This window comes from Aulonocara sp. 'chitande type north' Nkhata Bay, linkage group LG12 (genome assembly GCF_057382095.1).
Source record: "Aulonocara sp. 'chitande type north' Nkhata Bay isolate Kocher_YH1m ecotype deep benthic linkage group LG12, A_spYH_male_GT1.1, whole genome shotgun sequence".
NCBI classification, from domain to species: Eukaryota; Metazoa; Chordata; class Actinopteri; order Cichliformes; family Cichlidae; genus Aulonocara; species Aulonocara sp. 'chitande type north' Nkhata Bay.
In genome coordinates, this window is record NC_141355.1 from 12499722 (window position 1) to 12524224 (window position 24503).

The 24503-nt window shown below is 42.5% G+C and overlaps 1 protein-coding gene across 1 annotated transcript in view; it reads right to left on the reverse strand.

The window, feature by feature from the left end:
* Nucleotides 1–24503, reverse strand: part of LOC147317005 (voltage-dependent N-type calcium channel subunit alpha-1B-like) — a 337402-nt gene that overhangs the window by 66111 nt on the left and 246788 nt on the right. The window contains exons 37-39 of the mRNA XM_086313576.1: nt 4229–4379; nt 2760–2887; nt 1493–1589 (exon numbers count right to left, since the gene is read on the reverse strand). Coding sequence (XP_086169702.1) covers nt 1493–1589; nt 2760–2887; nt 4229–4379 — 376 coding nt within the window. The remainder of the gene's footprint in view (nt 1–1492; nt 1590–2759; nt 2888–4228; nt 4380–24503) is intronic.

Below are 24503 nucleotides of genomic sequence, written 5' to 3' on the forward strand. Positions count from 1 at the left end.
AACACACCACGCCATTTTGTACTCGTAGTCCCCCTTCTTCACACACATCCCTCTGGACTCACGGGCGGGTGGTTTTAAGGACTCGTTTTACGGACTCTGTACATTCCATGAATGTGAACAAAAGTGAGTGTGAGCTGTCGGAAATAACCCTCCAGCTGATTAACTGTTGCTATTTGTAAACGAAGTCTGTGAAAATGCAAATAAGTGTTAACATTTACATGCTGATGATTGAAATTGTGGTTCATTGTTGGATGTGAACTGTACTTCCAGAAAGGGTGCACCCAGGTAAGATTTCTTTCTCATCGAGTGATTACTGTGATTTTGCCAAAAGGTATTATTAAGAGAGTACTGGTACCGAAAGGGGATAATTTCATTTGTAAATGTTTTGTATGTTTGTCATAATGTCCTGTTGTTTCTAATTGAGAAGAAAAATACAATTCCGGTTATTTTTCAAAACTCGCGGTTGTCTGAGTCTCATTCAGTTCGCCTCTCCTGTACGTAGCCGAACCTACTGGTCCAAATCATTGAGCTCTTTGGTGCCAAATCCTTTTTTGATCTGGGAGTATTCGAAACACGCACATCAGTGTTACACATTGGTGAAGATGAAAATGTTTGAGTAATTGAGTAATCAATACAGAAATCCTGCTGGAAATTCCTGTTCAATGTCTTTAAACCTTATAAACAAGTTGACCACAGTGTAAAGATTTCCTCAAATGTAACTTAGTCACTGTATATGACTACATTGTTTGCATTTGCCCCTGTGTTAACATGCAAATTTCATTATTTAGATTGGCTATCCGGATAAAGATAATGTGATCAGCTAGAAATAGTGTAGAGGTTAAATCAAGGTTTAGCACCTCTAATATTCTAACACAAAAAGAAAGAAAGAAACACACACAGACACATGCACACAACAGATATTTCCACACAGTGAACAGACTGAGATGATATGACAGAAAAATGAGAGAAAAAAAAGTAGTAGCAGTACAGACAGAACCACAGAGTCAAAAGCACATATACAAAACATTTCTTCCACAGAAAAGCAGCAGAAGCTAGACATACCCACACACACACACACACACACACACACACCTGGACATACATAATTGCACACACATACGCACACGCACGCACGCATGCACGCAAAACTCACTGCTCCACAAAATAAAAACCAAACTAGGGTATACCACTGAAAGGAAATAGTGATGCAACGGAGCAATTTCCCTCCATATACATTATATATCTTAATCAAGCATTCTTTATTAAGGGCTATGTTCTTATAATTAGGGATGGGTATTAACCCAAAGCAGCAGATACTATTAGCAAAACCGTAAGACAGAAAAGATGAGTGACTTACACTCAAAATATCAGAGCACTAGCAAAACAAAGAAATGTGGGAATAGTGCAGAGCAAAGACATTGGCTTGAGTTCACGCCAATGGAAAAAAGATTGTTGAGAAGGGGGAAGAAAGTGGCGGAAGAGGAGGGTCTACCTTGTAGGCGACTCTTGGCGGACATTTCTTTCCCAAACCTAAGGGTGGGGACATGTGGAGCAGCATCTGATACATATCGAGGTACTTGATACGGCCACTTCACAGGGTAGGAAATCAAAACATAAATAGAATGCAAACAGAGATGGATGGGAAGTTAGAGAAGGGGAAAATAAATAAAAAGAAATCAACAAAACAGCAGAATAATGGAAAGGAAAAACAGAAATCTGTTGTTAATAGATTTCCTTGAGTGAGATGGAAGGTATATGCCATCCTCGGCCACTGTGTCAGGGCGCAGGGATGGATGCATCGCCATGGAGCTCAGGATTCCTGAGAGGAAACATGGAATGGTAAAGAGTGAGTCAGGGGAGGAGGGGAGAAAAATGGGACAATGTTCAGACCCACACAGGATGCTGATGAAAGGGAAGAGAGATGAGAGCAGTATAATGGGGATGTCTGCCACAGCATGCTTGCAGACATCTCACTGGTACTACAACCAGGGTGTACGGAGACAAAGGTTTCAATGCCAGCCTGAAATCTGCTGTGGTTGCTCATAGCCTAACTTTCACGAGGCAGACATGTACAAAAAAGATCACATTGTTCTTGCTGATTTTGATTTGCCATAACTGAATTGAATTTAAGACTTTTGAAGGCTCAGTTTGTAGAGTAAATTGCAGTCTGCAGTTAAAACATTACAGACAGAAGAAAGTCTTATGGCAGGCAGCATGTTGGGACAGTGCCGCGGCTTTGAAAACTTTGTTTCCACTCCAGGATCATCAAAGCCAGACAGTTTGAAGGGGCAAGTGCTAGTGTAAAGGCGATTTCATTGGTGCACAGCCATTCAGTTAAAATTCTCTTGGCATAGAGGTACACAAAGCACCCTAGTGATGGAAATGTCTGGTATTTGCAAACCTTGTATGCTACCCTATTAGGGCAGTTCTTCCCTAAGCCAAGGGGGGGTGAGATAATGCGTAACAAATTGTACATATCCTTATAGGAAATCCGTCCGCTGCGGAAAAGAACAAGCACATAAATAAACAACCGTTCAGGACAGCTTCCAAAATAAAACAAAACAAAACAAAACAATAAACAAAAAAACAAAATCCCAATAATTATCAGAGGGCTGACTGCAAACAACAAGGTACAGGAATGAGGCCTTGTTCAGTCACCGTAGTCACAAACAGGGGAGAGAGGAGTAAGGCTAGAGAGGTTTTTCCTTCACTTTACTGTGCATTCTGTTCTCTGGGGCCAGATGAAGGCTTGAACATACCACGCAGCTGGGTCGTACTCAGCCCAAACCCGGATAAACTCATCGAGGTGATGAGGCCCCAGGATGGACGAGTCTCTGGTCAGATACTCAAAGTTATCCATTATGACTGCCACAAACAGGTTCAGCATCTAGAAGACAGACATAAGGTAGTTAGACCTGTTGTTTTGAAATATAAAAAATAACAGACATGTATTTTTATGTTTTATGATATTCTAATAAAAGCTAACACTAAATTCTAGGATTTCACAGATGAAATGTTATCTAACTAGACAAGATACTGATGTAAACATGTTGAAATAGTTCTTCACAGTATTATCGATGTTAAGCAAACAAAAACACTTAATTGTAATTGCAAACATGTGCAAACATGCCCACAGTTCCCTTTAGAATATATCTATCTACATTTAAAAACTGCTTCAAAAAAAGCTTAATACCGTTGTTTCGACTGTTTTTAATTCAATAACTTTAATGCCACCTCTATGCATTCTGTGGATTCTGATTTATTCTTGTTTCCATTTTTTAAGAACCTTTTCTTATATTTTGATTATGACTTTTCACTTTCATTGTTTTTATGCTGTCTTAATGTTTTATTACAAATGGAACAGCAGTTTATAATGAAGTTTATAATGCCAAAAACACAGAGGACATACATCTTAACCTCCTAAGACCTGAACTCTTCCACAGCATGTATTTTTAATTTCTCTTTGATATTTGGGTTGATTAGGACCCAATTAATGTAAAAACAAAGAATTACCAGATTTATTTTTTTTTACCAGTTTTTTTTCTAAGAAAAATGAGAGCCACATATGAGGATATTCGTTTAAAATTTCAGTATAACAGTAGCAGTATAATGTTCTCGTAAGTAGATATCAGGCCCTTGTAGAGCAAAATTGAGTATATGTTGGTCTAAATAACCCTAAATGTGATGTCCACATATGAGGACGCCAGGTCCTAGGAGGGTCAATATTATATTTTAGCAATATAACTGTTGCTACTTTAAAAAAGATATGCTGTATTTTGTATTTTTAAGTGGCTTGAAAACACATTTTTAAGTATCATGTATTGATTACACATACTGGATCTGGCATGTATGTAAAAAATTAAACAGCTGGAATACTGGATGTGTATCTTCTCAGGGAGCAAAAATCCTGTACTAACAAAAACTCATTAACAAGTGTTGATTTATTCATTCATTAAAAATTTGAGGAAATGACCAGTAATGATCATTACTCTGTCCCAAATATATGTGTGATGACTAACTAGCACATGTGTATTTCTGACTAGGTGGCTTAAAGATGGGCAGCTGCGAGGTTTTACAGTAAGTTTTATATTTACTCTGTGTTGTGATCAGCAATTTAGACGTAAATATTATAAAAAAGCAGAAGTAAGAGTCAGTTAAACTCTTTGGCCAATAGTTAAACAATCAAATGTGTCAGCTGCAATGGCGACATTTAGGCTTCAGTACTGACCAGGAAAGAGCAGAGAAAAATGAAAGAGACAAAGTAGAAATAGGCAAAATCGCTGCCACACTCTTTTCCGTGGGTCCCTGATCGCTCATCACATGTACGGTGACTCAAGCATGATAACATGATCTCATGCCAAGCCTCTCCAGTTGCACTCCTGATCCATTATAGAGAGAGAAGAGGAAAGAGAGAAACAGAAATGGTTAGAATAAAGTCATTGACAACACTGTGCATCACCCCAATTCAGCTTCAACAAACTTAAAATTATTGTGAAGCACTTTGATGTATACTAATCTTTTACATGTGCTATTGAAAAACAAATTTTAACTTGACTTGACTTAAAATAACATGGTTGATTTTTGACTATTTTCGGTGAAGGAAGATCAGTCTGATGCTAATATGTCTTGCAGAAAAAAGAACAGTGTGTTTCTTATTAAAGCGCGATATATCGAGATATATATATATATATACACACACACACACACACACACACACACACACACACACAAACACACAGTGGCTTGCAAAAGTATTCGGCCCCCTTGAACTTTCCCACATTTTGTCACATTACAGCCACAAACATGAATCAATTTTATTGGAATTCCACGTGAAAGACCAATACAAAGTGGTGTACACGTGAGAAGTGGAACGAAAATCATACATGATTCCAAACATTTTTTACAAATAAATAACTGCAAAGTGGGGTGTGCGTAATTATTCAGCCCCCTTTGGTCTGAGTGTAGTCAGTTGCCCATAGACATTGCCTGATGAGTGCTAATGACTAAATAGAGTCTACCTATGTGTAATCTAATGTCAGTACAAATATAGCTGCTCTGTGACGGCCTCAGAAGTTGTCTAAGAGAAAATTGGGAGCAACAACACCATGAAGTCCAAAGAACACACCAGACAGGTCAGGTATAAAGTTATTGAGAAATTTAAAGCAGGCTTTGGCTACAAAATCATTTCCCAAGCCTTGAACATCTCACGGAGCACTGTTCAACCGATCATTCGGAAGCGGAAGGAGTATGGCATGGCACAACTGTAAACCTACCAAGATAAGGCCGTCCACCTAAACTCACAGGACGAGCAAGGAGAGCGCTGATCAAAAATGCAGCTAAGAGGCCCATGGTGTACGAGAGGAACTGACCTGAGAGATAGAGGTCGTGTCCAAATTCATGGGCTGCATCCTCCTGAGGACGCATTTGTAGACCGATTACGTCACAGCGACGCGACAAAGTAGGGCTGCTCAATTAATTGAATTTTAATCACGATTACGATCTGGGCTTTCAACGATCATTAAAAATGACTGAGCCGATTATTAGCCCCTCCCTCATGCTTTACTCTCGCACTGCTCCGTGTGGCAAATCCAGCGCACCTCTCTGCATTTCGAACACGCGTCACAACAATTAAGAGCAGGGGTCCCCAAACCCCGGGCCTTGGACCGGTACCGGTCCGTGAGTCGTTTGGTACTGGGCCGCGAGAGTTGAGGCTCAGGTGTGAAATGTATGGTTTTCAGGGTCAAAGGAGCTTGCAAAGAAAAGCGTCTGGACTTCTTTAAGTTGCTTGAAGACGTTTCACCTCTCATCCGAGAAGCTTCTTCAGTTCTAAGGTCAAATGGTGGAGAGTCCCAGATATAAACCTAGTGGGAGTGACCCCCCACAGAGGGACAAAAGGACCCCCTGATGATCCTCTAATCGCCTGAGCCAAGGTGTGAAATTGGGTGTGGGACCCAATCAGCCAGAGTTTCGGGTGTGTTTATAAATGCCCTGGGTGGTTTTCACACAGCTGAAAAAACATCAAACAGAAAACTGATTAAACAGAAGTGTGAGACGGTCGAGAATTTACGCCAGTGCCCTGTTATATTTTAGATAGCAAGGAGCAGACGGCCGAGTTCATTAAACTCCATCGAGACAGCATCAGAAGGCAAGACCGTCCAATTTCACAGTCGTTTACTTCCGGTCTACCCAACCTACTGAGGACCTGGCCTACGTAGACCGCAAAGGCGGGGTCCTCAGGAGGATGCAGCCCATGAATTTGGACACGACTAGAATCATGGTGAAGTTTGAAACCTGGATCCTCCGTAGCCGGTTACCAAGACTACGTGAGGTACCCTACGTGAAGTAACCTAGATCTACTAGATGTTGTGAATACAGCCTACCTCAACCTTACCTACCTCAAGTGCTTACCTACCTCAACTACCAAGGCTAACCAACTGATCTACACCACGGCAACGGTGATCAGTTAGATGCTTGGCTACAAGCTGAACAGCTACAAGAAGCAGTGCAGACCATGGAGAAGGAGACTAGAGACCAAGATCAAGATAGCATGGAGGGAGGTTAGCCAACTATCAGAGGTGCAGAAATGTGCAATGAAGGTGCCTAAGAAGTACAGCAAGCTGTCCATACCTGAGGCCTTGGAAACTGCCAAGAAACGACTCACAGCCTTGGCCAGCCGCTTGAAGATGTACACCAAATAGATTGAAGGCAGGAGAATAAACCAGCTTTTCTCCACAGAACCAGCCAGGGTGTACTCTCAGTGGCAAGGGAATAATATAAGAACAGCACCACCAAGGCTGGAAACCGAGCAATACTGGAAGGACATATGGGAGAAGGACGCCATCCATAACAGCAATACTCAGCGGATAGTGGATCAAAGAGCAGACCACAGAGACCTCCCTGAACAGGGTTCAGTAACCAGCACAGTGGCAGATATCCAAGAAAGGATCTCCAGTATGAAGAGTTGGACAGCACCAGGCCCTGGGATGGTTCATGCCTACTGGCTGAAGAAGCTGACTGCACTTCACGAGCATCTGGCAGTACAAATGAACCAGCTGCTAGTTGATGAGAGACATCCAGAATGGCTAAATGAAGGCCAGACAGTCCTGATCCCCAAGGACCCCCAGAAGGGAAAAGTCCTATAACAGTAAAGAGTCATAAAGTCTGCGGAGAGGATCATAGGAACAAAACTTCCTTCCATGGACTCTCTGTACACACAACGCTGCTGAAAAAGAGCAGAGAGAATTACCAGGGACCCACACCATCTAGTTCACCCTCTGCTCAGACACAAAAAGTGTATATACATCCTTAGACACAACAGAGCTGAGAGCATCATCACACACAGAACAAGGTTTTTCAACAGCTTTTTCCCCGCAACTGTCAGACTGATGGCAAAACACAAACACTGAATATTCAACATAACACTCAACATACAACAGTCAGACTGATGGCATAACATAAAAAAACACTGAACACTTAAAATAACACAGCACTACCTCACCTCATTTCAATATACAATGGGATAAATCACTGATTAATGTGCAATATACTCACTGAAACAGATCTGTGAAACAGATTTGTGAAAATGTGCAATATTATATGTTCAGTGCTAAGAAGTGTATTACCACCCTCTCTGTACAGTGTGTTTTGTATATAGTAAATACAATGATTGCTCCATTCTTTTCTTTATTTCTATTCTCTTTTTTAGTTGCTTTGTTTTTACTTTGTAAAGAATAATTTGACCTGGAGAGCTATGCACAAGAATTCCAATGTGTATGGACTGTTGGTCCTGTGTGCAAATGGCAAATAAAAATCTTGAATCTTGAATAACAGTACCACATGGAAGCTCCTGTCAGACATCATAGACTGCAAGACTAGACTGACCAACCTGTGCACCTGGATTGACTACAAGAAGGCCTATGATTCAATATCCCACACCTGGATCCTGGAATGCCTAGAACTGTACAAGATCAACAGGACCTGAAGAGCCTTCATCAGGGACTCATGGGGGTGTGGCAAAAAACAATAGAGGCCAACTTCAAGCTGATAGCACAAGTCGCCATCAAGTCCCGTATCTACCCCACTGCTGTTATGCATAGGCCTGAATCCCCTCAAGGAGATCATTAACGAGGCTGGCTACGAATACCGACTACGGAATGAAGCTTGATACAGAATGAAGCTTGTAGCTTAGGAGATTACTTTTATGTCCAGCAGGAAGTCACGTACGCAGAAACACACACACACAGTGCTTAAACTGTTACACTCGCACACTCACTCACGGGTACACGTAGGGCTGCCACAAACGATTATTTTGATAGTCGACTAGTCACCGATTATTTTTGCGATTAGTCGACTAATCAGATCATCATCCACTGGACATAAAACGTACAGCTTATTGCACCAGCAGCATCTGCTCTTATATAACTATCATTAGCTTACAGCTTTAAGTGTTTAAGGTATGTGCTAACTAAAAATAAAGACAAGATGATAGTTTGTTAAATTTTAATGAAGTTTGCAGATTGTTTTGGTGAAGTTTAATAAACTCCTTGCTATCTAAAATATAACAGGACACCGGAGTAAATTCTCGAGCATCTCATACTTCTGATAATCAGCTGTCTGCTTGACGTTTATTCAGCTGTGTAAAAACTTTAATCTCAGCCAAACCGATTTACTCAGGAACAAATAAAATATTGAAAAAAGCCAAACAATAACATTTTAAGTTATCTAAGTGACTCATATATCATGTTTAACCTGAGTAGCGAAAGACGGCGGTGGGTTTGAAGCCGGGAGTGCGGTGTTCTCACGGCGCTAGTGAGCCTAGCCCCCGGCTAGCTATCGAGCTAGTGGGTAACAGATGTCTCCGAAAACGTCGGAGCGCTTTTGAAAATATGTGGTGTCTTGATAAACTGAGCAGATATTTGAGGTTTACACAGCTACATTCTCGTCTGAAAATATGTTCTTCTTCGGGGTTTAACGGCAGCTGGCATCCTTGTACATGCAGTGCTGCCATCTTCTGTTTCAGTCCGTTATTACATTCTTAAATCCTGCTACTTATTCCTGCGTCTTTTGGGATCTTACAAAGCTTCAAACGACGTGTCGACTATTAAATCAGTCGTCGGCGATTTTGATAGTCGACGTAATCGTGACTAGTCGACTAATCGTGGCAGCCCTAGTACACGCACACACAGGCACTCACATGCTCGTGCATACACACAGACACAGAGTTTGCAGCACACCATGGGAGTTTTATGATGGGGTCACTTCTACAAAACTGTGTTTCACAGACAAAGCAGTGAAGATCTGCAGAGGGACACCGGCCTTGTACATCTCCCCTTCTAGAAGATGCATGCTTAAATGAAGATGAATAAAGATGAATAAGGGTTTTGTGAAATGACTACTGAGTTCCGCTGCCATCTCTGGATGCCCGAGGAATAAAAAGCACTGGGGTGAAACTGATTTCGCAACAGTTTTAGTGCTGTGAAACCTGGGGATTCGCTCGAGGCCCAGAGAGGATGAATTGGCAGAGCTGAGATCGTGAAACGAGGCAAACAGAGAGCTAGCTCACATGATTAAAAGGTAAGCACAACCCATTTATTTACGAACCGTGCATATTGTTTAAAGCCTAAATTATCTGTTCGCTAAGTTGAACGTATCGCAGTGTAAATTCACTCAGTAGAATAAAGAGGCGGCTAGGGTCCGTCCCAGCACGACTAAAGCAAGAGACTTTTGCTAAGAACTTCAGGTTGATGTTTAGCGCGTCGTAAGAAAATCTCAGTGCGTTAAAGCAGGAGACGTTTGTTACGGATTAGTAGAATCAGTGTTTCATCCACGGCGGTGTGTGATCCGTCTTAGTCATTAGAAAAAAAGTGGCGGTGTTGTGACCCGTCCCCGTGCGTTATAGCAGGAAACGTGTGTTACTATTAGTTAGAAAGCGGGGTTTAAGGCCTCGATGCCGGCTGAGGGACACGTGTGTTCCGGGCTTGGTTGCTCCCCCTATTCTCGGACACGGGGGTAGGACCTGTGAGGGCAGGAGATCCAGGGTGGTTACCTAGGCACCGGGGATGCCTTAAATAACTAAAGCTAGGTGTTGGATCCTAGTCGCGGTTGATAACCTGCATGAGAGTGGGGGCAAGTTGCTTCGTTAGTGAGAGTACAACTGCTTGGCTCAGCCCACTGATGGGCTGTAGACTGTGTAGACTGTGTAGTGTGTGTAATAGCGCAGTTAGAGTCTGTGTCTTGTCCGAAGTACGGGAGTCAATTAAAGTAACAAAAATAATTTGTGGTGTGTAGAAATCGTGGCAGGAGATCGTGTCACGAATTGTTGCAAACTGTGAATTCAATCCGGTTGTTCAGTGATGACGCGACGAATCCTACTTCCGGGTCTAAAGTAGTCTGCGTTTAATATGGCTTTTGTGTTGTTAACATGTTTAATGTTATGTATTTTCTTCTATTTGATCTCAAAAAGCTCCTAAAACAGTCAGTGATCCCTGTTGACCTCCCTCGGCTTTTATTACCGCTAATCATTTATTTAAGCTCAGTTTTTAAAACCTTAGGATGTAACTACAGCCCAGCCCATGCAGCAGTATATGAATGACTAACCTCGTATTGTGGATGGATTATCTCAGTTGTTCTCCTGGCTGAAGTTTGGTCCTTTTACAGCATCCTGCCATGCGATTACATTTGTTTCTGACCACCGAGAAAACTCACGTTAACTTTTATCGAGTGGAAAAAAAAGTTAGCTTGTTTATATTATGCTAACATAGCTATGTCGCTAGCGGTCACGTAGCACATCATTATATACCAGCTAGCCCAACTTCAGTAACCCTACAAACGTCACTGCTGTTTAGTTTTCTGTCTTCATTTATGCTGGAAGTGATAAGAAAGCTGTACGTTTTAATTTGTTTCCAAAACCCCGCAGTCAGGCCATGCTATATTGTATTTAGATAGAAGCTAGCGAGCTAACTCCCTGCTAACTTCTAACTCCGTTAAATGTCATAAATTCCGTTTTCATGGATGCCTGGATGTTAAACTCAATTGTTACACCTGGTAGAGCAGAACGCTGATCATTTTATTAAAGATGAAAGACTTTAGACGGTTTTTCAACTCTCAGTAATGCCACAGTGATCGTTTGATATATGGACCTGCAGCGGAGTTTAGACCCAGACACGGCTAGTGACATCAGACTGAACAACCGGATAGGGGAGTTGAATTTGGTTTTATTTTTTTCTGGGGAAGAGAAACCGCGTTATCAAGTCCGTGGCGCAGTTTGAATAATTTGTGAGGCAAATGTGGCGCGATCCGAAGTTTGTGAGCCTAATTGTCCTAGTTTTGTGAAGTGTGAGTGGACGGCATCTGCTCTGCGTGCTGATCAGGGCGTTGTCCTGAATCAGCAGAGGAACGCAAAAAGTTTGAATGGGACTGCGAGAAGCATGAGGTGTGTGTGAGCCAGCCTCGAGGGGCGGGTTCACAGGTGGAACAAAGGAGGAGTAAAAGGTGTGTGTGTGTGTGTGAGAGAGAGAGAGAGAGAAAGGTGGGGGCGAGTGACCAGCCTGTGAGTGTGTGTGTGAATTCCTTGATGACAAAAAGGGAGGAAAAGTACATTAGTTGATTTTCTGTGAAATAATAATAGTCAAGAAATCAAAGTGATCAAATAGGAGAAAATGAACTAAAATAAATAAATAAAACTAGGCAGCACGGTGGCAAGGTGGTTAGTAGGGGTGCAACGATACACAAAATTCACGGTTCGGTTCGGTTCGATACTTTGGTGTAGAGATGGACCGATCCGATATTATGTATCGGTATCGGTCCGATACTGACCTAAATTACTGGATCGGATATCGGAGAAAAATAAAAAATGTAATCCGATCCATTAAATATCACGAAAGCACCTCACAAAACTTGCAACACGCCGTAACTCACCTCAGAACGTTAGCACGTCGGAGCAGTATGCATCACGTGATAGAGCGGCTGTGGCATGCGGGACCTGTCGGTGGTCTGGATAGCATGTGGAGCTTCGCTAGCTACCCGGCATTTCATCTCCGACAAAGTTATCCCCGAGAGAAGTAAAGCAAGTGTGTAAGTCCATCTCTGAATGTTTGTAAAGCATTCCTGCGTTAAGCTTAACAAGCGATATATGGAGCGACTGCCTCTTCTTGCTGCTACTTCAATCATGAAACTGATCAATGATCAGCTGATCGGCTTTTCTGTCGCGAGTCCGTGTCTCTTGTTTGCTTTTGGCCCACTTTGCACCAGAAAGAGGAAACCAGCGGCTGAACAACAGCAGCACGTTTAAGCTTGATCAGCTGTTGTTAGAATTTATTTAATATTACTTTCTACTCGAGGATCTTTTTCTACGTAGCTGACGCTGGTAGCTGTGCAGGGGCGGATCTAGCAAAGTTTAGCCAGGGGGGCCGATAGGGCATTAACAGGGAAAAGGGGACACAAAGACATACTTTTCTTTCTTATTCTCATTTAAAATGTCTTGTTTTTAATAATTAATTATCTGACACCCAAAGTTTTAATTTGATGTAAAATGAATAGAAGTCAATTACTGTATATAGTAACTATTAAGTCTAATATACCCTAGTAAGCTATAGTACTTCCCTTTGGGAAGGTACCATCTGTGCAGTCTGCAATTTTGTTGAAGAAAGCTGTTGAATCTATTTAATATTTCTTGAAAAATAATTGATTTCTGTGCATTTTTTTTTCACACTGCATCAAATTAAGGTTGATTACGTCGATTAAGCATCATGAGGTGGCGCGTGAGGGGTGGTTCCCTATTTTTTATTTATTTATTTTTGTTGTTGCTGGGAGTTGGAACCCTATTAGTTAGGTTGCTTAATATTTATGCTAAGTACTCTTTAAAATACCAGAATAGGGAGGATGGTGTAGGTTTAAGTTTATTAGATTGATCAGTATTGCTGAACTATGAAATATTCTCTTTTGCATACAGGTATAACAGAATAGCTTTAGTGTAGTTGTTGTTTTAAACTTGAGTATGAACTTATACAAAATGCAGCAAGATATTTAAAAAACAGTTTTGTTGATTAAAAAACACTATATCGGATTCATATCGGTATCGGCAGATATCCAAATTTATGATATCGGTATCGGACATAAAAAAGTGGTATCGTGCCATCTCTACTTTGGTGTCACGGTTCGATATTTTTTCGATACAAAAAAATGTTCATGCCTTTTTAATTTGTCATTTATTAAAATTATAAATATATATTTTAACTCAAAAGTACAGTTTTTAAATTTAACCCTAACCCTTGTGCGCGTTTTTTATTTTGACAGCGAATGCGCACCTGCGGACCACTTATGTGCACCCCTGGTTATTTAGCTCGTCATATTGCAGCCACAGAAATTCTTTTGTCCATGAAACCATAAAGCTGCACTTTCTTTTTGCCTTATAGTCTCATTTGTCATAACTTCTCCGTTTTGTGGTAAGCTTTTCTTTGGCTGTCACTTCTTCACCCCGACCTGTCTTATTTGGCTCAGCAGAACTAAAATATATATACTGCTACTTTTACACACGGACTCACATAAGCTCAGCGATTCTCTGCGCGATCAACCTCTCACATGTTTAAGCTTGCTGCGGGAGATTTCACTTGTCATGTTTGCATAGTAAGCTAACAATTAATAAGACGATGTCAGAGGAATTGGTGCACAAATTATCATCACTCACAGATCAGTGCTGTCATTGCAAAGTGAAAGCAAAAAAACAAGCGCAAATTCAAACGCGATTTCAATATGTCACATATTAACAGTGGCTCACCGATGCCAATGACATAATTACCCAGCTACATTTCTGAAAGAATGCAAAAGCATTGACATATATTTTTCCTACAATAGCCCGACGGGCAGGGCAGAGAGATTTTTGTAGCCCGACTGGAAAGATCGCTAGCTCCGGGACGTCGGGCTAGCGATTTTGCAAGCCCTGTATCTGATTGAGGAATCACTCATCTTTGGAAAAGAGAGTTTATTACAGAGAAATGTCTCTTTCCAAAATAAAAGCTATACTATCCGCTTCTTCTGGGCTATATTCTCAGCAGCATAAGGAGAATCACGTGCTAACAGCTGTCTAAATGACTCTGCTAAAGTTAGTAGCATGCTTGTTGTTTTTGACTTTGCACTAGGATGATGTCGGCGTAAATGTGCAGTCATATTCGTTGTGTTCCCACTAGTGCTTTCAGGTTAATCTCGTTGAAATGACCTTAACGCCACAACACGGCAAATCTCCGTTAACGAGCTACCGCCGATCGCCCCGTGCATGGGGCTAGACGGCCAACACGTTAACGAGCTAACTGCGCTAACACACTAGTTAATTAAGCATTGCATGGCACATCCAACATACTGTTTTACTTTAGTCCATGACTCGCTTACCTTCAGGGTCATACGTCACATGAAAACCAAAATAATTCCAAACGCCAGATCTGAATGAGGGTGGGGGAGGTCCATCTTGCAAGGAGAGCTTAACTTCTGTCTCGCTAGCTTGCCCTGCGCTCTTCCTCCTGACTATGCTGTCTGTGTTGAGCGCTCAGTGGATCTGCGCTCGACAGTGCAGCCTAGGCGGAGTAGTCGAACGCAGATTCACTGAGCGCTCAACACAGACAGCATCGTCAGAAGGAAAGTTGATAAAATAAATTACAAATGTTGTATTGTTCGATACATATGCGTACCGAACCGAAAGCACTGTATCGAACGGTTCAATATCGATACGAATATCGTTGCACCCCTAATATATATATATTGAGCAGCTGGATAGCGTAGTGATCGCAAGTTCGATTCCTGCCTGGGGGCGTCCTAAGTCCTAAGGGTCCTAAGGCTAGACCCCCTATGCTAAGCAAGCCTACCGCAGACATGAGCAAGACAGATAAATATGAAGGCATGCCGGCTTGGACGTCGCCCGGATCAACAAGGTCCGCGTCAGGTGTTGAGGAACCAGGGCACCCTGGCTACTGGAACAAGAAGGCATCGGTGGGCAAGAGACGAAAACAGGGCGTTGTTGGAATGCTACTACGCAAGTAACCCCGGCGGAAGGGGCTACATGAATAGGATGAGGGACCTATGGATTCTTCGATACCCAACATCCACAATGACGGCGAAACAACTAGTAGCTCAGTGTTCCAACATTCGAAAGAAGGGACTGCTCTCACAGCTAGAGATTGACGAGGTACAACACAAATGCTACGGCAAGGAGGAGTCAGGACGCCAGGTCAGGGGGGCGATATCATCACCCCCACCCGAGATTGGGTACATAACCCCAAGTGCGATAGGAGAAGGATCGTTGAGTGCGAGAGGAACTGACCTGAAAAATAGGATCATGGCCAAGCTTGAAACCTGGATCCCCCGTAGCCGGTTACCAAGATTACGTGAAGTACCCTCAGAAGGTCTGCTAGATTATGTTAATGCAGCACTACGGGCAATACCTACAACCACGATTACCGACACTAACAAGCTGATCTACAATACGGCAGCAGTGATCAGTGAGATGCTTGGCTACAAGTTGAACAGCGACAAGGGGCAGTACCCTCCATGGAGAAGGAGGCTAGAGGGCAAGATCAAAGTAGCACGGAGGGAGGTTAGCCAACTAACGGAGTTGCAGAAAGGTGCGACAAATAAGGTGCCTAAGAAATACAGCAAGCTGTCCATACCTGAGGCCTTGGAAACTGCCAAGCAAAGACTCACAGCCTTGGCCAGCCACTTGAGGAGGTACACCAGAGAGATAGAAGGCAGGAGAATAAACCAGCTGTTCTCCACAGAACCAGCAAAGGTGTACTCTCAGTGGCAAGGGAACAATAAGAGAACAGCACCACCAAGGCTGGAGACGGAGCAATACTGGAAGAGCATATGGGAGAAGGATGCAACCCATAACGGCAATGCTCAGTGGCTAGAGGATCTGAGGGCAGACCACAGCGACCTCCCTGAACAGGGTTCAGTAACCATCAAGTAACCAAGAAAGGGTCTCCAGTATGAAGAGTTGGACAGCACCAGGGCCCGACATGGTTCACGCCTACTGGCTGAAGAAGCTGACTGCACTCCACGAGCGTCTGGCAGCACAAATGAACCAGCTGCTAGTTAACGAGAGACACCCGGAATGGCTAACTGAAGGCCGGACGGTCCTGATCCCCAAGGACCCCAAGAAGGGACCGGTCCCCTCCAACTACCGACCAATAACCTGCCTCAGTACTACATGGAAGCTCCTGTCAGGCATCATATTGTCACTTCCGGCGCCCCCCGTGTGCGGCAGCCTGTTACAGCAGCTCTGCTCATTCTGAGTTTCTTTCTTTCTTATCTTTTCTTCTCGTAATTTTTTATAACGAACGTATCAGTAATTAGACTCTGCAACCATAACAAATTTCCCACGTGTGGGACTAATAAAGGTTATCTTATATCGGCTAAGATGAACAGGCACATGGGTCAATACATGAGCGGGACACAGAAAGGAATTGGCAAGAATACCAGAGGTGCAAAACACCAGCTACTGGCAGACAGAACAATCAGCCGAGACTGCAAGACCAGACTGACCAACCTGTGCACTGCCTGGATTGATTACAAGAAGGCCTATGACTCAATGCCCCACAGCTGGATACTGGAATGCCTAGAATTGTACAAGATCAATGGGACCCTAAGAGCCTTCATCAGGAACTCAATGGGGATGTGGTGTACAACACTAGAGGCCAACTCCAAGCCCATAGCACAAGTCACCATCAAGTGCGGGATCTACCAAGGAGATGCTCTGTCCCCACTGCTGTTCTGCATAGGCCTGAACCCCCTCAGTGAGATCATTAACAAGACTGGCTACGGATACCGACTACGGAACGGAGCAGTTGTCAGCCACCTCCTGTACATGGATGACATCAAGCTGTATGCCAAGAGTGAACGAGACATCGATTCACTGATCCACATCATCCCGGGAACAACATCGGAGATCTCTGTCCAGAAGAGCGCAGTCCTGGGAACAGCTAAGATACTGCGCAGGACCCTCAAGCTCCCAGGCCTCTGGTAGAGGACCCGAGCTTGAGGGATAAACCGCCCGCAGGGGCGTGCTGGGTGTTTATTTATACTATATATATATATATATATATATATATATATATATATATATATATATATATATATATGTGTGTGTGTGTGTGTGTGTGTGTGTATATATATATATATATATACACTATACTATACTATACTTTATTACTCTTATGGGCTACAGTTGGTTGCAAATGTGAAGTTTGATTTAACAGATTTGTCTTCCAGGATACAGGCTCCAGGTGGAGCTGGGAGTTAAATAATTCTTCAACTCTCTATCCTGTTTCTGCTGGTGTGCCTCAGGGTTCAGTATTAGGGCCTCTTTTATTCATTATTTACAGTGGGGCAAAAAAGTATTTAGTCAGCCACCGATTGTGCAAGTTCCCCCACCTAAAATGATGACAGAGGTCAGTAATTTGCACCAGAGGTACACTTCAACTGTGAGAGACAGAATGTGAAAATAAAAATCCATGAATCCACATGGTAGGATTTGTAAAGAATTTATTCGTAAATTAGGGTGGAAAATAAGTATTTGGTCACCTCAAACAAGGAAAATCTCTGGCTCTCTCAGACCTGTAACGTCTTCTGTAAGAAGCTTTTCTGTCCCCCACTCGTTACCTGTATGAATGGCACCTGTTTGAACTCATCATCTGTACAAAAGACACCTGTCCACAGCCTCAAACAGTCAGACTCCAAACTCCGCCATGGCCAAGACCAAAGAGCTTTCGAAGGACACCAGGAAAAGTATTGTAGACCTGCACCAGACTGGGAAGAATGAATCTACAATAGGCAAGCAGCTTGGTGTGAAAAAATCAACTGTGGGAGCAATCATCAGAAAATGGAAGACATACAAGACCACTGATAATCTCCCTCGATCTGGGGCTCCACGCAAGATCTCATCCCGTGGGGTCAAAATGATCATGAGAACGGTGAGCAAAGATCCCAGAACCACACGGGGGGACCTGGTGAATGACCTGCAGAGAGCTGGGACCAAAGTAACAAAGGTCACCATCAGTAACACACTACAACGGCAGGGAATCAAATCCCGCAGTGCCAGACGTGTTCCGCTGCTGAAGCCAGTGCATGTCCAGGCCCATCTGAAGTTTGCCAGAGAGCACATGGATGATACAGCAGAGGATTGGGAGAATGTCATGTGGTCAGATGAAACCAAAGTAGAACTTTTTGGTATAAACTCAACTCGTCGTGTTTGGAGGAAGAAGAATACTGAGTTGCATCCCAAGAACACCATACCTACTGTGAAGCATGGGGGTGGAAACATCATGCTATGGGGCTGTTTTTCTGCCAAGGGGACAGGACGACTGATCCGTGTTAAGGACAGAATGAATGGGGCCATGTATCGTGAGATTTTGAGCCAAAACCTCCTTCCATCAGTGAGAACTTTGAAGATGAAACGAGGCTGGGTCTTGCAACATGACAATGATCCAAAACACACCGCCCGGGCAACAAAGGAGTGGCTCCGTAAGAAGCATTTGAAAGTCCTGGAGTGGCCTAGCCAGTCTCCAGACCTCAACCCCATAGAAAATCTGTGGCGGGAGTTGAAAGTCCGTGTTGCTCGGCGACAGCCCCAAAACATCACTGCTCTCGAGAAGATCTGCATGGAGGAATGGGCCAAAATACCAGCTACTGTGTGTGCAAACCTGGTAAAGACCTATAGTAAACGTTTGACCTCTGTTATTGCCAACAAAGGTTATGTTACAAAGTATTGAGTTGTATTTTTGTTATTGACCAAATACTTATTTTCCACCCTGATTTACGAATAAATTCTTTACAAATCCTACCATGTGGATTCATGGATTTTTTTTTTTCACATTCTGTCTCTCACAGTTGAAGTGTACCTCTGGTGCAAATTACTGACCTCTGTCATCATTTTAGGTGGGGGAACTTGCACAATCGGTGGCTGACTAAATACTTTTTTGCCCCACTGTATGTTTTGGAGTTTGTACGTGTTTTGTCTCTAGGGGCCACCGCATATATTTATATATAAACATATATAAATGAAACCACTTTTTTTTACGTTAGTAATTCCTTTTGTGCATAATTTTATATTATTGTTAATAATAAATTAATTAAAGCAACAAAACAACCTGAAGAGCCGGTTCGGAGCCGAAAGAGCTAGCTCTTTTTAGTGAGCCGAACCGAAAGAGCCGGTTCTCTAAAAAGAGCCGGAAATCTCATCACTAGCTGGTACACCATCTATCTCATAGGTGTCAAACTCTGGCGGGCCAGAGTTTGACACATTTGGCCCGCGAAGCCATACCAAATTACTATCAGAGCTGGCCTACTGGTATTATACAGCTAATATATATATTGTTTAGTATTAAGCTTTGCTTGTTCCATATTCAATTTTTCAGCAAAACGTGTTTGAGTCCATAAGAAAAGATTCATTCTTATATCTGGAGGAATAAATATATTTCAATAAATATTAACGTTAGTCCGCGACTTTGTTCCAGTTTTGAATTTTGGCCCACTGTGTATTTGAGTTTGACACCCCTGATCTATCTTAACCAAATCCCACAGTTTTTCCATTAACATTGAAAATTATCTTACCCTTCCCTCCCCTCAAGTTAAGAGTTTCGGTGTCATACTTGATAATACTCTTTCATTCCAGTCTCACATTAATTACATAACCCGGTCTGCTTACTTCCATTTACGTAATATTAACCGACTCCATCCCTTCCTTACTCCCCATGCTGCACATCTGTTTAAGCTGGCTTATTCGCTTTAATGCTGATTTTATCTGTTGTCAAGCTCTGTTTTGTCATTTTAACTTATTTTATGTATTTTATGACTACTGTTCCTTTTATTAATTTTGTTTTTTGTAAGGTGACCTTGGGTTTCTGAAAGGCACCCTCAAATAAAATGCATTATTATTATTATTATTATTATTTGGTCCTTCTGAGCCGGAACCCAACACATCGCATCCAACGAGGAGAGGGAGATGATGCCGCCCCACTCTGCTAGCAGCCAGCGTCTGGAACGCCCGACGAAAGCCCTGGTGCTTAAATTTGTCGCCAGGCCAGACAGTTTGTGTCTGAACTCCCCTCGGGTTGGATGGCGATTGACGGGATCCAGAGACTTTTCTGATGAACGAAATCAACACAAACAGTGAGTAGAAAAGGCCTTATGCGTCACCGAGACTGCGCGTGCAGACGCGAGTCCGGGGGAGCGCTAGTTGCGCGGTTTCCCGTGAACCTAAAACAATAGAGAGCGGCTACGTGACCGTGCGGTTTCTCGCAGGTACGGGAGTGCGCCAGCCATGCGGGACGGTCGCAGGCTACTAAAGAAAAGAAACGGTTCCGTAGCTGCGCAGTTTCACGCGAGCATGGGAGTGTGTTGGACTGTGCGTTCAGGACGCAGGTCCATGAGAGCTGTGCGTGCAGATGCAAGCGATAGGCCTATTTTGTGTGTGTGCTTGTGCAGACCAGACGTGGTCTGTTTGAGTGTGGCTGATTGTTGTCTTGTAATGGAGAATAAACTGAGTAAGTCTGCCTTGAAAGGGGATGAAATACACTGCAAAGTATTTATTGGGCAGCACGTAGTGTGTAGATCGTTGAAGAATTAAGTGAAATTGTGCGCAAAGCAGAAGTGAATGTGAATGTGTCTGACGTCATGGTGTGTGTGAAAAGGTACCCAGCTGGGGCAGACATGATGCTGCAGGTCACCTGCCCCATGGACACAAAAGAAAAAAATTGTTGTGTGGATGAAATATGAATGATAACATGAAGAGTGTTTGGTGTTTCTCATCCTGAAACAACTGTAATCCCACTTTCTGTTTTGAAGAAAGGAGGGTTCACAAAAAAAAAAAAAAACACAGAGAGAGAGAGAGATATGTGTGTTGTTTAAGCAGTGATGAGAATAATGAAAACGTGATGAGAGAGGTACATAAAACACACACAAACAGAAAATGCATTAACCATACTAACCCTACATGCATATACACATACAATGAAACTCATGAAGACCAGGCATCATCTTAAGCATGAGATTCTGTTTGTCATCTTGTCCAAGTCACTAGTAAGATGAAAGTGGTACATAGACTAGTGGACTGAATATTGTTAGTAGGACAGATGGTTGCATCATATAGGGAGAAAACAGAATGCTGATGAGGGGTTTTGCATGAATGAGCTGTGTGAGCTGATTGTTGAGTTTCTGGTGTGTGAAGAAGTTTTAACATGGCACACATTTGGTTACATGAGAAGAAACTTATTATGTGATGAGACAACAGGGTTATGCTGTATGTTGCGTGTGGCTGAATGGATAAATGTTTGAGTTTAAACTGGCTGATGATTTGTCTTTTGTTACTAAGTTGAGTCTGCCAATTAGGTTTGGTATGATTTCCTCCCTGAGATGAAGAACACATGTCATGATTTAACAAGGCCTTTCCTTCCTTTCCTTTCCTTTCTTTTATTCTTTTTATTTTGTTACTTTCACAGTGCACTGAAAGTTTTGTTTGATAATTTTTCTGTCATCTAAGCAGATCTGAACGTTTGAATAGGAAGAACTACACAACATGTTGTTGCGAACGGTTGCAAAGAGAGTTTCTCCAAAATTAAAATGGGCTCAGGAGAAAGTCGCTTATCTGGGACAATTAAGGAAACAAGTCCCTGTCCAAAAGGATTCAGCAAGGCAATCCGATCTAAAATTCTTCTTTTTCTTTTTGAAATGTCGTCGGTTTTGCTGAGGGTAGAAACGAAATGCGATGATAATTTCCTCTATCAGTAAAAGAAAGAATAACTGAGTGAATGAATGAGTGGGAAAAAAAAAGGAAACTGACTGGACTGGTGAAAGCTGACAAGACTTGACTGACTTGACCACTACTTAAGGTTAACCTCCACCTAGACAGGACAAAGGGTGGATGAATCTATGTGTGTTTCTTTTTACAGGAGCAGAAAGATGACGGCAACATCCTAGGTTGCATGAGCTTTGGGCCGTGCCGATTTAACCTTTAAATGCCACTTTCTGTGTCTGTGAATTTACCAGTGGTGTGTTATTCATGGGCTTGTGTTGCTCACAAAAGTCACTGTGAGAAAGTGTGTATACACCTGTGCAGCGCTAACATTTACATTTCTTTTCTACAGCAGAGGGTTAATCATGTGATTTGATCATGTGATTTACAGTATTGACACACAACTTGATGTTTTTCTACAACAGGATTACTGAGTTTTTGTGTGAAGAAAACTGTGGTTACAGGCTATATGTTGGTGATGAAATTACACTGTGTTGTTGGAGAAAATGTGAATGTTACAGGGGAAAAGTGAAAACAGTGTGATACTGTGTTTGACACCAGTGTTACTTCTTTTTACAGCGGAGTATTAACTTTATGACCTTTTACAGCACCTCTGGAATCTGGATGATTGACGCCTGACCACCAGGATGATCCGTGTATTTGGCTAATGTTTGTGTTTCCTTTAAGACTGCTTGTAAAGGATTCAGCACAGACGGACAAGTGACAATTGAACAGATGTGCAGTAGTTACAGAATAGTCACCACTATTGGGGCTCATGGTGAGTGACATAATTAAGGAAAGTCACTGATTACAATGTGGAATGACGATGAGATGTTTAATGATTTGGAGCAAATTATGGAAAAAAGTAGGGGTTTAATGAGGTTAGAATAAACCTGCAATGATCCTTGTCTCTGTGATGCTGAATACTTTATTACACTTATGAGTTGCAGTTGGTTGCAAATGTGAGTGGTTTTAACTTAAAGACTTTATCTTCTAGGATACAGGCTCCGGGTGGAGCTGGGAGTTAAACAAGCTAAACATGTAACTGCTGACTAATGTTTTTACACAGGGTTACAGGTTGGAGTATGGCTCCTCCAAGTGGGAAACCATGGAGATTGTTTTAGAGAGAATGTGCAACATTCTTGTGCATGTCTCATTGGGGAGTTGACACATGGCGAGAGCCGTGTGGCACAAGAGGAGTGTCATTTTTTAATTTGCAGGTGTCGTGAGGTAGCATGAGAAGAAGCGAGTAAGGAAGATCGTCCACAAGATGGAAGCTGAGGCCAGGAGAGAGGCTTCAGGGGGATCAGAGATCACCTTCAGCACAGCAGACATCGCGCAGAGACCTGTGCTATTAGGCTTCCAGGAGATTGTCATGCGGAGAGTTTTCACAGCAAAATCTTAAATAAAATGAAAGAGATTCGACGTTGATGTTGAGGAAGACAACTACGGTGTACGACGTGCTCTGCCTTAAATCGTCCGCAGCGTTGGAACATGAGGACCTGGAGGATGAAGGGAGCGTGCCAAGCTCCAAAAGTGACAGTGCAGAGGAAGTCCAACGATGGAATTGTGGTTCTGTGTAAAGCACAGATGCTAGGGGACTGGGAAATGGCTGACACCACTTTTCCCAAGGGTGGGAAAAGATTACCTAAAGTGTGTCATTTTGCCATGCAGATTTGATGCACTGCAGAGAAGCTTTATGCGAGGGAGAGATGTAAACAGACGAGACTTTTGTCTACATTTGCATCATGTCAACTTCCCTAAGCTGTTTGAAGTTTTGAGCCATGGATGGACATGACTCAAAAAGGGGGGAGAAGATCATAAACAACTTGATCCAATTTCCTTTTAAAAATCTTTTTCTGCGGTGACAACAGGTCAGGATAAGAGTTGTAAATGCAGATAATTCACCAGTTGACTCTAACCCCCACAGGATGCCTACAGTGAGAAGATTTGGGGTGGTTGATAGGAGTCATAAAGAAGGGTTTTGACCAGGCTACAGCTTTGAAGTTAGCTGAAAGTCACATGGACAAACAATAAAATCAACTGATGTGTTTGAATGCCTATGTCTGTATACGTTTGGATTGTAGTGACATTTGATTTTTGAGAATGTTGATTCTTTTTGTTTGACTGTTGACACTCATTTGTTTACTTGCAGGATGTAGGTTACTGTGTATGAGATCAATTAGAAGCAGGTTAACTGCTTACATGAAATTAACTGTGAACTTTTGCTGCAATAGGAGGTGAATGAGACGTGAGGAGCTGTGTATGAATGAAATCTACACTGACACTGCCAAAAACAAGGGTGCATAAGTTGAAATTTAAGTATACAAGACAAAAAGGGGGGAATGTTAAGTCAAATTGTTGAATGTGTCATTGTGGTTCCTAAATTTGTAAAGTCTTAGTTCAAGCAGTAGGATCAAAGCCATTCCTTTGTCTCTGACCACCTCTCCAGCCACTCTGTGCTGGGTGAGGTTTTATTGCAGATACATCCTATCTGAAATATCTGATTCTTGTGTGGTAAGCTTCCTGCCCTTTTGTGGCTTCACTGTGTTCTTCATGGTGAACCAATACAGAAATGGAACCATATATTGGGTGTGGGGGAGATTACCATTTTATGACTAAGAATGTTGTTAGAAACAGTTGGAAGTGTCAGGTCAAGGAATGTTATTTTACTGCCACTGTGTTATTATTCACATGTACGGTCATTATTTCATCATTACTTCATCATTAC